Source organism: Thermobia domestica, chromosome 10 (genome assembly GCF_964235325.1).
Source record: "Thermobia domestica chromosome 10, izTheDome1.hap1.1, whole genome shotgun sequence".
Lineage (NCBI taxonomy): Eukaryota > Metazoa > Arthropoda > Insecta > Zygentoma > Lepismatidae > Thermobia > Thermobia domestica.
This window is the reverse complement of record NC_137463.1, coordinates 128599193-128612644: the sequence shown is the minus strand read 5'-3', so window position 1 is coordinate 128612644 and position 13452 is coordinate 128599193. Positions and strand designations below refer to the sequence as shown.

Here is a 13452-nt window from a genome sequence, read left to right as displayed (position 1 = left end):
AACATAGTTTGATTCTAATCACACGTAAAAACGTCAGTGAATATGTTAGGAGAATTTTGTGGAATATGTTATGGTACTTTGTAGATGGGTGGTCACCACCATATATGGCAATGAATGTGAGTGTATCGTTATATACTATCATACCAGCTGTAAGCTCACGTAATGAAGTACGAATAAAATACGTCTCCTTTCAACGATTTTCAAGAAAATTCATAATATTATGTTACGAACTACTTGATGAACCTGTAGAATAATTGTAGGACGTATCTGGCAATACTGTTTCAGATTGTTACCTACAAGGGGGAGGGGGGTGGACAATGAGTAAACATGGAGATTGTTATTATTGTTTTGGCCTTATATAGCGTTGTTCTTCAAGTGAAAGGTAAGAAATTTGTGTTCTTAGGTTGTTTTTGGAATTGTAGAAAATGTTACATGTTTGAATATAGATGTACAATAATTATACACATAAGGTAAACTTAATGTCTCAGATTTGGATGAAATGCCAAGATCATTGACTTTCTGATTCCAATGGATATTTAAAATCGAAATTATGTATTTAGTGTATTATGTAGTAGTTTTATTATCTGGTGGTAATGATGAAAGCCTTCAGTACGTTTTTATGGATTGTTGAAGTCAAATTGTGTTACTTTCAAAACATTCTTAAGTTCAATGAAAGTAGTCTTGTCATCGAGTTAAATTTGCATAAATCAAATCGAATTAAATTGATAGATTTTATTATTTTTCTTTCAAACATATACTTAAATTCTTTAATACAAAATTTAAAATCTGAAATGTGTGTTCGTGTAGCTTGGTATGTGTGAATTGGAGTGTGAACAGCAGGTGTACAGTGGATGGAAGCTCGCTGCATTTATTACTTTGTTAGAAGTAGTATTTCCTTGCTTCCATATATTTACTAAGGAGTATGTATAGTACAAGGGGTCCAGAAGCACGTAAAAAACACAAAATTTACAGGAGAAATGAATGATGTAAGTACTTAGACGTAACATAACGTAACCAAATCTAACCTAACATAAACTTACCCAATATTATAGAAATAAGCGAATTCATTTTTTCTTTTTTGGAAAATTATGCGGGACCCCTACACTAATTTAACATAAACTAACCTAACCTAAGCTAGTCTAAACTAACATAACCTTCCCTAAACTTACCGAATGTGAACAGAAATTACCGAATTGTAACATTTTTTAGAGAAAAGAGCTGGACCCCTTCTGCTAAACATAGGCCTTTACTAATTTTAAGCTAGGTGCAAACTATGAATGGATAGACGAGAAGAAATAGATACTAAATTTAACAAATCTTTAGACGTTTCATTAAGTTGCGAAATAACAGGTAAACTTCCTTAGTTGGCATATTTCCTTTATTAATCAAAACTTGAAATCGTTTCCCTGAATAGCTGTACTGGTGAACTAGGCCTACTTATATTTGTGACAAATCGCCAAAATTTGATATAGGAATAAAAGAAAAATGTAAAAGACAGAAACTAGTTTCAACTTGCGGATTAAACAACCAATGGGTCAGTCCATTTCAAATCATCCAGCTAAAATATCAAATGAAACCCATAGTCTCAGAATGGCATGAAAATTTTTCTGTTTACTCTACTTGCCATCCTTATTGATCACACCAAATTTTAATTTGATATCTTATATACTTTTTTAGTTAAATTTTTTTTTAGTTTGGTAAAATATACGTTTTTGTTGTTGCCGAGGGTTAAAGAGATTACGACATTGATATACTAAAAAGATCATAACTTTGTTAATTCTCATCATATCACAATGATTTTTTCACTAAAATAATCACAATAAGATACAGAATAAGGTAAAAATACATTCAGCTACTTGTACTTGAATTGTTGTAGTACATATTACCTCAAACCTGGATATTACGATTTTTTTAAAGAAAAAGCATAACATTTTAAAATACAGTAAAAACTTAAAGGCACTACATAAACCAAAGTATTTTATATGTATTTATAGGCCTAAAGACATGAGTTAATGTGTTCTGAAAGAAAAACTGTGGGTTTTTAACTGCAAATATTTTTAAACCATTTATCTTTAGAGTACGGCCAGGTATTTCAAGAAAATCGTAGACCTTCATGTTGGCAGCCCTGGCGTTGTCCCTAATTGTCACAGGGACATGAACCATATCTCGCTACAAAGCTTATGGAACACAGATTCCAACAAGGTAACTTCTGTGCCCCCTTGTTTCCAACCCACAGAAGAAGAAGAAAAATTGCTTTTTTCAAAAAAAAATTTTTGTCGGACCCTGGCAACACTGTTCATTGTCATACGCAGGAAAAAAATTTTCGCATACACATCAGACATTGGGTGGAATCATATAAAAAATAAAGGGCCTAGGTGCAATAGCTTGCGAGATAAAAATTCGAAATCTCGTATATACTATGGTCAACCTGTATATATTTTACGAAGGAACTGTGGTCTACCCTCAGGTTGGCAACCCTGGCGACTTCCCTAATTGTCACAGAGACGCGAATGATACCTCGTTGCCAAGCTTACGGAATACTGGTTCCAATGAGGTAACTTTTGTGTTCCCCCCCCCCTGGTTCCCAACCCACAAAAGATGAAAATCATCTTTGACTTTTGTGGGACGTTGGCAACACTGTTCTTTGTCATAAAAGAAAAATCACTTTCTCCTACGGATTCGGCATGGGAAGCACAGTCTTGATTCATTAGGAGCCGAGCAACAGAGGTTTGAAGTACTGGCGCTAAGGAGCCAGGCATCTTCTAAGGGTTAAACTAGTGCACATTTTACTTTCTGAAAAACTCATTGAATGATTTACTTGTAAGGCGTAATGAAATTATGACATTTTAATCAAGCTGAAGATGTTAAATTATTTAAGCTGCAGTAAATTTATCAATGTTCTAGAACTAATACAACTGCGCATAAGCTTTTACAGTAAACTTTAAAATCAAATAACCAAAATATAATTTTATTATTTTTACTCATAAGCGCTTTCGATAACTGTCTTAGTTTTTAATAAATTAAAAATATATTTAATGTATTTAGAAAGTAAGAATGTTTCACAAAGTATTTCACAAATCAAAACAGTTCGTTGGAATCTTATATCAGTTTAGGTAGCAATTTCGTTCGGTATCTTGAGGAGTGCGAATCCTACAGACCTCAGGTTCATGAAAAAGAGTTGAGTTGATTTCAGTTTAGCGTCCCTTTCAGCAGCGAGGCTATATGAGACGTGGACCTACTGATTAACGTGGAATCCGAACCACATGAGTTCATGAAAAACTTTGGATTAAAAGCTACATGGTGTTTTTTTGCCACCAGCCATGGGAAGTCTCCTTGTGACGGTATAGGTGGCACTGTCAAGCGCATCGTGACAAAAGCAAGTCTCCAACGTAGTCCTGGTAATGCTATTGATAATTCCGATTTTTTTTTATTTTTTTTTATTTTTGCAAGGAAAATATAGAAAATATAAAGTTCACAATGATTAGAAAAGAAACCTTGATAGAGGCACGAAAAAACTTAGAAGGGCGTTTCACTCAAGCCAGGACAGTACCTGGAACACGTAGTCTTCATCAGTTTGAGCCCAAATCTGAAGACTCCACTGGAACAAAACGAGTAAGTTTAGATGACAACTTTTGCACAATATTCAACTTTTCTGGAGAAAATCATTCGGTGAAAATGCCTGTTGTGGGTGTGCACAATTACATTGCATGCCTTTATAATGACCGGTGGTATTTTGGATTAGTTTTGTCAAAACATGAAGATGAAGGAGACGTTAAAATTAAATTTATGCATCCCCATGGGCCTGCTCCATCTTTTCACTGGCCCCCAAAAGAAGATGTTTGCTGGATTCCTATGAGTAACATAATTTCATGTGTAACCCCCCCCCCCCTCCCAGTCACAAAAGCATCCGGAAGAATGTATTATTTTTCCGGAAGGGAAATAGGTTCAATCAATCTTCAGTGCAACAAGATGTTGAAACAAATGCAAGCCCAGAAATAAAATGTTGTTAGTGTTTTATTTAAACATTTTCTGTAATTCCACTTCAGGACCTCTATGGTGTAAATAGTAAATGAACCACTTCAGGACTTTTAAGATGATTTGGTAAATTCTTTTTTCGTTCACTGATTATATTCAATCTGTTGTATGTGATGAATATGTATAATTCATTAAACTCATAGTGAATAGCTATTTTCTTCTTTTGTGGGTTGGGAACCAGGGGGGGGGGAACACAAAAGTTACCTCATTGGAACCAGTATTCCGTAAGCTTTGCAACGAGGTATCATTCGCGTCTTTGTGACAATTAGGGAAGTCGCCAGGGTTGCCAACCTGAGGGTAGACCACAGTTCCTTCGTAAAATATATACAGGTTGACCATAGTATATACGAGATTTCGAATTTTTATCTCGCAAGCTATTGCACCTAGGCCCTTTATTTTTTATATGATTCCACCCAATGTCTGATGTGTATGCGAAAATTTTTTTCCTGCGTATGACAATGAACAGTGTTGCCAGGGTCCGACAAAAATTTTTTTTTGAAAAAAGCACTTTTTTCTTCTTCTTCTTCTGTGGGTTGGAAACAAGGGGGCACAGAAGTTACCTTGTTGGAATCTCTGTTCCATAAGCTTTGTAGCGAGATATGGTTCATGTCCCTGTGACAATTAGGGACAACGCCAGGGCTGCCAACATGAAGGTCTACGATTTTCTTGAAATACCTGGCCGTACTCTAAAGATAAATGGTTTAAAAATATTTGCAGTTAAAAACCCACAGTTTTTCTTTCAGAACACATTAACTCATGCCTTTAGGCCTATAAATACATATAAAATACTTTGGTTTATGTAGTGCCTTTAAGTTTTTACTGTATTTTAAAATGTTATGTTTTTTCTTTAAAAAAATCGTAATATCCAGGTTTGAGGTAATATGTACTACAACAATTCAAGTACAAGTAGCTGAATGTATTTTTACCTTATTCTGTATCTTATTGTGATTATTTTAGTGAAAAAATCATTGTGATATGATGAGAATTAACAAAGTTATGATCTTTTTAGTATATCAATGTCGTAATCTCTTTAACCCTCGGCAACAACAAAAACGTATATTTTACCAAACTAAAAAAAAATTTAACTAAAAAAGTATATAAGATATCAAATTAAAATTTGGTGTGATCAATAGGGATGGCAAGTAGAGTAAACAGAAAAATTTTCATGCCATTCTGAGACTATGGGTTTCATGACCTGGATGAATTGACATGGACTGACCCCAATGCACAAAGTTGTAATACGGCGTGACGTAATCGCTTTTTCATAAACAAAAATTTCAACAATCATCTTTCAAAAATACAATTAAAACACAACTAGGCCTATCTCAATATTCAAATAAATCGTTTCTGCGGTTTGGCTGTCGCAGACGGTTCTACCAAATAAAAACATTTACAGGTAGAATTGGGTATTGTGGTAGCCAACCAAGATAAAAGTTTAGGAAAGATTTTATCAAATTTAAACGTGGTGACTGTAGGCCAACCAAGTGGGAAAATATGAAAAATTTGGGCTATATTCAGTAGAGCTGTCTGCGAAAGTAGTGCCGTTCTGTTACTAATAAGAACATAGAATATCAAGCATTCGCAGTATTTCTACATAAACGCGGTACGCCTTCTCCTACCCACTTACAGAAGTATCGTACTAAAAAACGTCCTTTTCACACAGCTGGTGACAACGTTATCAGCAAACACGCATGTTCTTACATTAACATTACGTCAGAGACCAATCAATGTATGAAACATATGAAACGTTACAGAAGCATATAACCACGAACTTAGTATCAGCAAATCAAAACATACTGGCATGCAGGTTTAATTTTGCCACATCACTCGAAATAATTGATGAAATATTATAATTCTTTCACTGATTTCCTTCTCATATTCTCCTAAATGATTTGCGCTGCACGACATGAAAATATGTTACTTGATATAGATTAAATTCAAGGGGGGCACCAGAAGTAATTGTTGAAAAGTTATAATTGTTTTACGACAATATTCTAGAAAACAGGTCCCCCTTCCTATTTAGCTGTAATAAAGACAAAACAACGGGCCATGCGGGGACCCAACCTGCCTTCACTCGCTGACGCTCGCTCGGCAATACTAAGTGAATTAATTATTAAACTTTGGTATAGAAAGGAACCAACCTAGCTACTAATCTATACAGGGGGACCTCTGTTCTAAAACCTTCCGATTACGATTTGCGTATAAGTATGGTGTTCGAATATAACTTATGGCATAAAAACTGCTGTGCATAAAACACAAAACAGTCTGTGCTAGATGGTTACTAAAAACCACAAATGTTAGGGCCTGCGCGGGAGTGCATCCGAAGGGAGCAAGCTCGGCAGCGACAGTGAATATACGCGTAAGCGAGGATACTGAAAAGAAGTGGGGTTTTGGCAATGATACGAGTTTTAATAGCACTTGTCGTCATGTCATGGTATCATGCTCCACTTGTAAACATACGATACCGGTTTTGTACACTGTGTAGAAATGTACTGCCGGTGGAAAATAGCATCTAATAGTCATCTTTCATATATTCTTACGTATTTTATCCGTCGTAAAGCACTTGTAATGATTTTACACTGTAAACTTAGCTGTATTTGTATTTAATTGTGTCGCCTGCAGAAATTTATTCCTTATAAATACGTCTTTTCATACAGAGTACAGAATTTTACGTGGAAATTTTGCAAAATGTGGTGTGCTAAAACTAAACCAAGCACCCATAGTAGACTCTATAGTCACTATAGTTTTTTAACGTCGTAATAAGAGTTCGACTAATGCGTGATGCTAACTTCCGTATGTATAAACATGCTAGTGAAGTTTGCACAAATAACTGGAAAAGTCGTCGCTGTTTTTTTTTTTTTTTCTTTCTTTTCATTTTCATTCATAGAAACCATTGCTAACTTCACTAAGTTGTTTTTAAATGCGGAAGTTAGCATCGCGCATTATTCAAGCTCCTAATACGACGCTAAAAATGATCTTGAATAGGGTCTGCTATGCCGAACTATTATCTTGATATCAAAACCTTCATAGTTGAGTAGGGGTGGAGATGGAAAAGACAAATTGAATATATAAAAACAGTGAACTATAAGGAAAAACCGTACTCAGAATATTAACAGGAAGAACCACCATAATTTTTGACATATTAAACGATCAGCGTTCTGTATTGAATTTTTTTAAGGCATCGTTAATCGTGTCATCAAAATATTATTTTTCTAGGATGAGTGTTTCTCTCACTTCCGGTTTTTAGTTCTTTGCTAACTCGCACGTTTAATGTACGGTTCTTATTATTTCAACAGAGGTAAAGTTGTGCTCTCTTTCAACTTCTTTTACATGTCCAATAGAGGGAAGTAAATCGTCCATCGTAATGTTGTGTCCACAGTTCAGAATTGGTTGTGCCAGATGTTTTGCAATACTACTACATGAATTACCAAACGGTCCTTCAAAGTGTATTCCTAGTTATAGACCTATTCCAAACTACGCAAGTAAAACATGCAAGACTTAAGGAATGAAAAGTGTTCAGGCATGTATTGCTATTGCCTAAAAGAACATCTGCCATGAAATCCCACAAGCAGCTTTTGAATAGTTATAAATTCAGATGCACTGTAGCATTATTTACATCTCAGCATCAAGCCACTGAAGTAATTCAATAGGAGCTATAGTTGGGATATTCCATCTATCAATCTTTAAAAAAATAACCATCATCGTTTGTTCTGAACTTCTGTATGCAGCAATGATTTGGAATAAGTGTTAAGAAAACGGCATTTTTAAAATAGAGTTTAGCATCTCACGAGTATGGTCCGAGGCTAAAGGAGACGATGATCATGATGTGATGGATGATGATAGTGAAATGTAGGAAGTGAAAGGAAATGGGAAACCCACGCACACTTTGTTTGTCTACCGTAAAGTTCACTTGGCGAGAGTCCAGGGACCTCAAGGACCGGAGATGAACGATGTCTCACTGAGCCACCGCGACCCCGGAAACACCAAATAAAATGCTCTGAACACATACAGGGTGTTCCAAAAATTATGCTTTGCGACGCAGTACTTTCAGAAAAGTTTTGTAAAATCATTAATTTTTCACGTATCTATATCTACTTAGAAATTATGTCAGATCAAAAGTAAATGGGAAAAATTTGTTTTGAAATTTTCATATTGGAATCGTGAAAATATAATCTTTCAAACTTTCTTCAAAATTGGTATAAACATAGTGCGGTATGTATATCCGATTACCACCAAGTCAAGATGAGCACTTAATGAGATCATTGGGAAAATTGATATGATTGGGATGTGCGCAACGCAAAAACTTATTTGAAATAAGACCTGGCAACACTGGTGTCTCAGAATTGTTCGCATAAACTGAATTTCGTTTATCATAATCCCACTGATGGGAAAAAGCTTTTTAAAGAAAAGAAAGAAAAAAAAATAAAGTTTGAATCATGTCCGCAAAGTTGGGGAGCGTGTTTGAAATGTAAGTAACTACAGAGCGAAAGTAAACCTTAAATATATAGGTAAGAAATCTGTGTAACTAGACAGATAGTCATGAAATGCGATGAAGGTGCTAATCTCGTACAGACACTGTTGTAGTGTGAAGATATCGTGTCCAGCGGCAAATTTACCTGTCCTTTCTCTTTCACCCACTTACATCACAATCTGTTTCTAATTAGAGAGTATTCAATTTCATTTGTTAAGAAACCCAGGTCAGGAACACATTACTTTGGTTCTAAATATTTTAGTTTACAGAATCCTTAGATGAGCTTGTCAGTTCTAAATCCCCAAACTCTTAATTTTACTCTTGTTACGTCGAGCTGCAAGAACTAACGGGACCGCACTGCACAGTAGCTTCTTAGAAAATCTATTGGAATCAGATTCACTGATCCAGTGTGTAAGGCCAGTTGCTGTGATAGTCAGCCAGCATGATTGATGTTGATGGAACTGTCATAATTGTTGGGATAGCAGTGTGAATTGGACGGACCATATGGATATAGGGAACTAAGTGTCACTGTTTCAAGTTCAATATCTTCTGACAGTACACAGATTAACCACCGAAAGTTGTCTTACCTACATAAAATGAAATTTTTTACTTTAACGTCCGGCGATAGTCCCTTTAGGGTAAAGGAGACAAATGATTAATGAAAGTGAATGATTATGAAATTAAATTATTGTGCTCTCCCACCGAGAACCAAACTCGGAACCACGTGCAAATCCCTGCATTTTCCGTGGTAAGGGACAAAACCGTGCTCCCAATAGACATGGAATAGATTTCACTACAGTTTTATCTTGCGGAGTGGGAATAACAGCATGATATGATTATGTCCCAGAAGCGGTTTTAATGTGACTAAATATCTCAAACCAGAAGTCGTTCATCTTGAACATACTCACTGTCCAAGGTTAAAGGTAGACTGGTGGGATGATTTAACAGCCCAAATGAGCAAGTGCCTAGGTGTCAAGGTGTATTCTTGTTATAGCAGCCCCTCTCTTAAACAACCAGAAAGATCATCACTGGGACCTTTACCACGGTAACAGATACAGAAATTCCACTCTGCATCCACATGGAAGTCAGCCTGGTGATGACAAACTTTAAAAAATTGTTTCTTACTCTTGTATTACGAAGACGCACCATCAAAATGATCATAAAGCTACCGCACAGTTTCATATTTGTTAAACAAAAGTGCTGGAATTTCTTCCGAAACGAATGGATAGCATATTTAAATCATTCGTAAATAATCACATAGCTAACATGTTTCAACGTATCGTTTTCCCTGTAGTAGGTCACAAACCTATATTTTGTGGTCAGAAAATTCGACCTTGAATGCTGTCTTGAATACCAAAGGAGTAATAATAGAAATACAATTTTTTACGTATCCTGTGCAGAAGTGTTATATGTTGTTCTTCCCCTCTCCAAATATTACACTTGCTTTATGAAGTGCAGGCTTCTTCGTGAGTCGCACGCTCGCACCTCAAACAACAAGTCGAGAAACCAATCACATACTGGCTATATGGTCCCTTCTTCATCAGTATTCCACGGGACAAACCTCCAAAAATTGCAAGATTCCTAAAACTTTTTAAATAAATTTTAAAAGGCACATTTTTTTCTTAATAAGAATAATAATGGATTCCACATTCAACTTTGATTCCTAGTGGCCAACCACTTTAATTTGTTCATTTATGAAAACTTGCTGAAGTTTTTTTTTTTTTAATTGTTTCAGTATGATAAATTTTTGTGCACAATTAGTACTTACTATATTGAACACGACTTTTATTATTTCCTATGTTGATGATATAATTTCAATTCTTGTCCATCGATATCTGGATTATATTTAATTTCGTCTCCCTCTTTCTAATAAAGTAGGATTCATACGTCATGATTTCTATGTCTGGCGGTATCTTACGGAGGACTACTACCTTTTGTCTCCAGAGGTGGCCAAATGTTTGAAATTACTTCACCCTAGAAAGTCATCTTGACGGAATCAGTTTCTAACCCTCTGTCTGTGGTATCCGGTGTAGCGCACGGGAGTGTACTTGGACCTCTCTTATTCATATTGTACATGGCTAGTAGCTTAAACTCAACCTCCAGCAGAATCTTGTTATTTGCAGACGACTGTAAAATCTTCAGGGAAGAGAACAGTACAAAAGACTCCGATCGACTGCAAAACGTGAAATAAACGTATAATAAAGTAATCTTGCTAATACGTGTATAAAATATTTGTAATGATAAGATTACAGTTTACCACATTTTTGTATACAGTAAGCATTTTAGGTAATTTGTCACTTTTCTTTTACTGTTCCATTAAATTTAGGCCTATTTGTAGTTTACAGTAAGGAGCTGCAATATGAAAGCATTCCCGAAAGCTTTCTGTACGGCTCAGAAAGGGGAACTGATGTATAACATCACGCCAAAACAGCTCGTTTCTGTTGCCGCGACGTAAGCAGCGCATTTTTCATTGTTTGAAACTTCGTATCTCCATAAGTAAGAAATGTTTTTCTGGGATTTTTGGTATGTGTTATATTGAAGGCTAGGCCTACGCGATGGTATCATTAAATTACAACTTTTGGTCAGAAAGGAAGTGCCCATTGTGTTACGTACATTCCGATATCAGATCAGTTTTTCATGTGATACCATTGACCCCTATCTTAGGACTTGGATATAGTTACTGCATTATGTTCTTAACTTTTTAAAATATTTTTTGCTATTATGATTCCAGAATGAAAATTTCAGGATACATTTTCATGTTCTCCCTCTGTCCAGTGGCTTTACTTTCAACTTAAAAAGACGGTACGTGACGTTTGGGCGCCGCCGTTTGGGCGCGGACTTTTGGGCCCCGCCGTTTGCGCACTGGACGTTTGGGCGCGAAGCCATTTGGGCGCGAGTTAAATTAAAAAGTCATGATGTTAGGCGCTGAGTACTAAGTTCGAATCAAGAGATCACAAGGTGTCTACTGTAGTGGAAGTCCTTGAATTATACTGGATTTTGTTTTACATACTAGAAATACTGGAATTTCAAAATTCTAAAAACTGAATTAACAATTAAATTTTGTAAATTTAAGTTTCAACCAAAGTTAAGCGTGCTTTTTAGTTGATAACTTTCAAGCCAAAGGTAAGTAGACCAGACTAGATATGATTGACTGCATTACGTACATAGTGAGCCTATTCCATTAAAAAAAACTTAAAACTAGGACTTCTACTGTAGTTATGCAATAAGTGTGAATGTCAAACACATTTCTAGTGGCTAAATAACCAATATATGTACACTTAACAATTATTTTTCACTTTGAAATCGTTTTTTTTTTTTTTCTTTCGCCACTTTCTTTAATGCAGATTAAATGTTTACAATGGGACGAAAAAAAGTGTCTTAAGTTTTGATTTTTATATTGGAATGTTAATAAAAAAAAGTGATACCAGAAATACGGCATACTGCAGTTCCTAAACTCAATGTCTTAGACACCCTGTATTAACATCTTTCCCTCAACTCGATTAGGATTTAGGATTTTTAGATTTCTGGGCTCTCGGCATTTAAGGCCATTTAGCCCGTCGTTTGAGGGGGCACACTATCCGGGGAAAGGGAAGGAAGAAAGGATTGGGGAAGGAAGGAAGCGGCCTGGACCTATAAATTAGGTACCACCCCGACATTTGCCTGGTGTAAATGAGGAAAACCCAGGAAAATCTCATTCAGGGTGGCTGGCCTGAAAGAGCGTGTTACACTTTTTCCACCGAATGCCCCTACCGGGAATCGAACCCGGGACCGCTCGCACCGAAGGCGAGAGCGTTAGCGACTACTCTACGCGGGGCCACTTCTCTCAATTCAAGTGCGCGGAAATCTTTTATTGGTAGTTCTTTATTGGACTTAAGGAAGAGAAGAATTTGGCAAACGTAATACGAAAGAAAACAAATTTTAATATTCGTAAGTATGTAATTATTAACTTTTTAAAAAAAATACAAAAATTAAATCAATATGTTTTAATTAACATTAAGAAAATTATTAACAGTTCGTCTGATTCCTTCATTTCCTAGCTTTCTTATATAATACAAAAATTAGATCAACATTAGATCAGAAGTACAAGAATCATGAACAAGCGAAAAATCAATCCATGACGAGGTTAGGCAACAAATGCCACAAACCTATTAAACTATTTAATTTATATGAATAAATAAGATAGAGAAAGAAAATACACAGATAAATGAGGTGAGATAAAGATAGAAGTGTAGGAAATGTATATATCTTGATTCGCGCTTAGTTTTCAGTGCCTAGCTTACTTTATATGTCGTAAATTGTGATTTTTACTATGTACCTCGCGCCCAAACGTCTGGCGCCTAAACGGCTTTGCGCCCAAACATCCGGCGCCCAAACGGCAGCGCCGAAACGTCCGCGCCCAAACGTCCTGTCCCGTAAAAAGAAAACTTGTGAAAGTACTGTGTCGCAAACCACAATTTTTGGAACAACCTATATATTTTCTCTTTGTGTTCAGGGCGTTTTATGTCTGTTTTCTTACAACTTACCTGTGTTATTTGAGATCGCGGACAACAATATGAACGTGCACACAGAACAACATGTGGTGATGGAAGGTTTCAGTGAACGAGGCATAAAACCAGCTGAAATTATAGAACATTTCAGTCATTACGGTGATGAGACACGAAGCTGTAGTAAGACATTTGAATGATGCAAACGCTTCAGAGATGGCTATCACTGGCGGTCCTAGTCATAGTGGATCCCAGCCCACGACAGTCATTGTTGGGAGCATTCAGCGCTGGAGCAGCTTATCATTGACAACCGTCGGATAATCTATCGTGAAATTGCAGAGGTGTATAATCTTTCGTTAGGAACAGTAAACACAATCATTCTTGACCATTTGCTGTTCCGAAAAGTCAATTTATGCTGGGTTTCAAAACGGCTTTCCGCTTTTGACCATTACAGAGATATTA

General features: G+C 36.1%; 1 protein-coding gene across 1 annotated transcript in view; it reads left to right on the top strand.

Annotated features, from left to right (window-relative positions):
* The first annotated feature begins 237 nt into the window (after window positions 1-237).
* Window positions 238-13452, top strand: part of LOC145662705 (uncharacterized) — an 89797-nt gene continuing 76582 nt past the window's right edge. The window contains exon 1 of the mRNA XM_081728556.1: window positions 238-382. Within this exon, the coding sequence (XP_081584682.1) occupies window positions 328-382 (55 nt within the window). The 5' untranslated portion in view covers window positions 238-327. The remainder of the gene's footprint in view (window positions 383-13452) is intronic.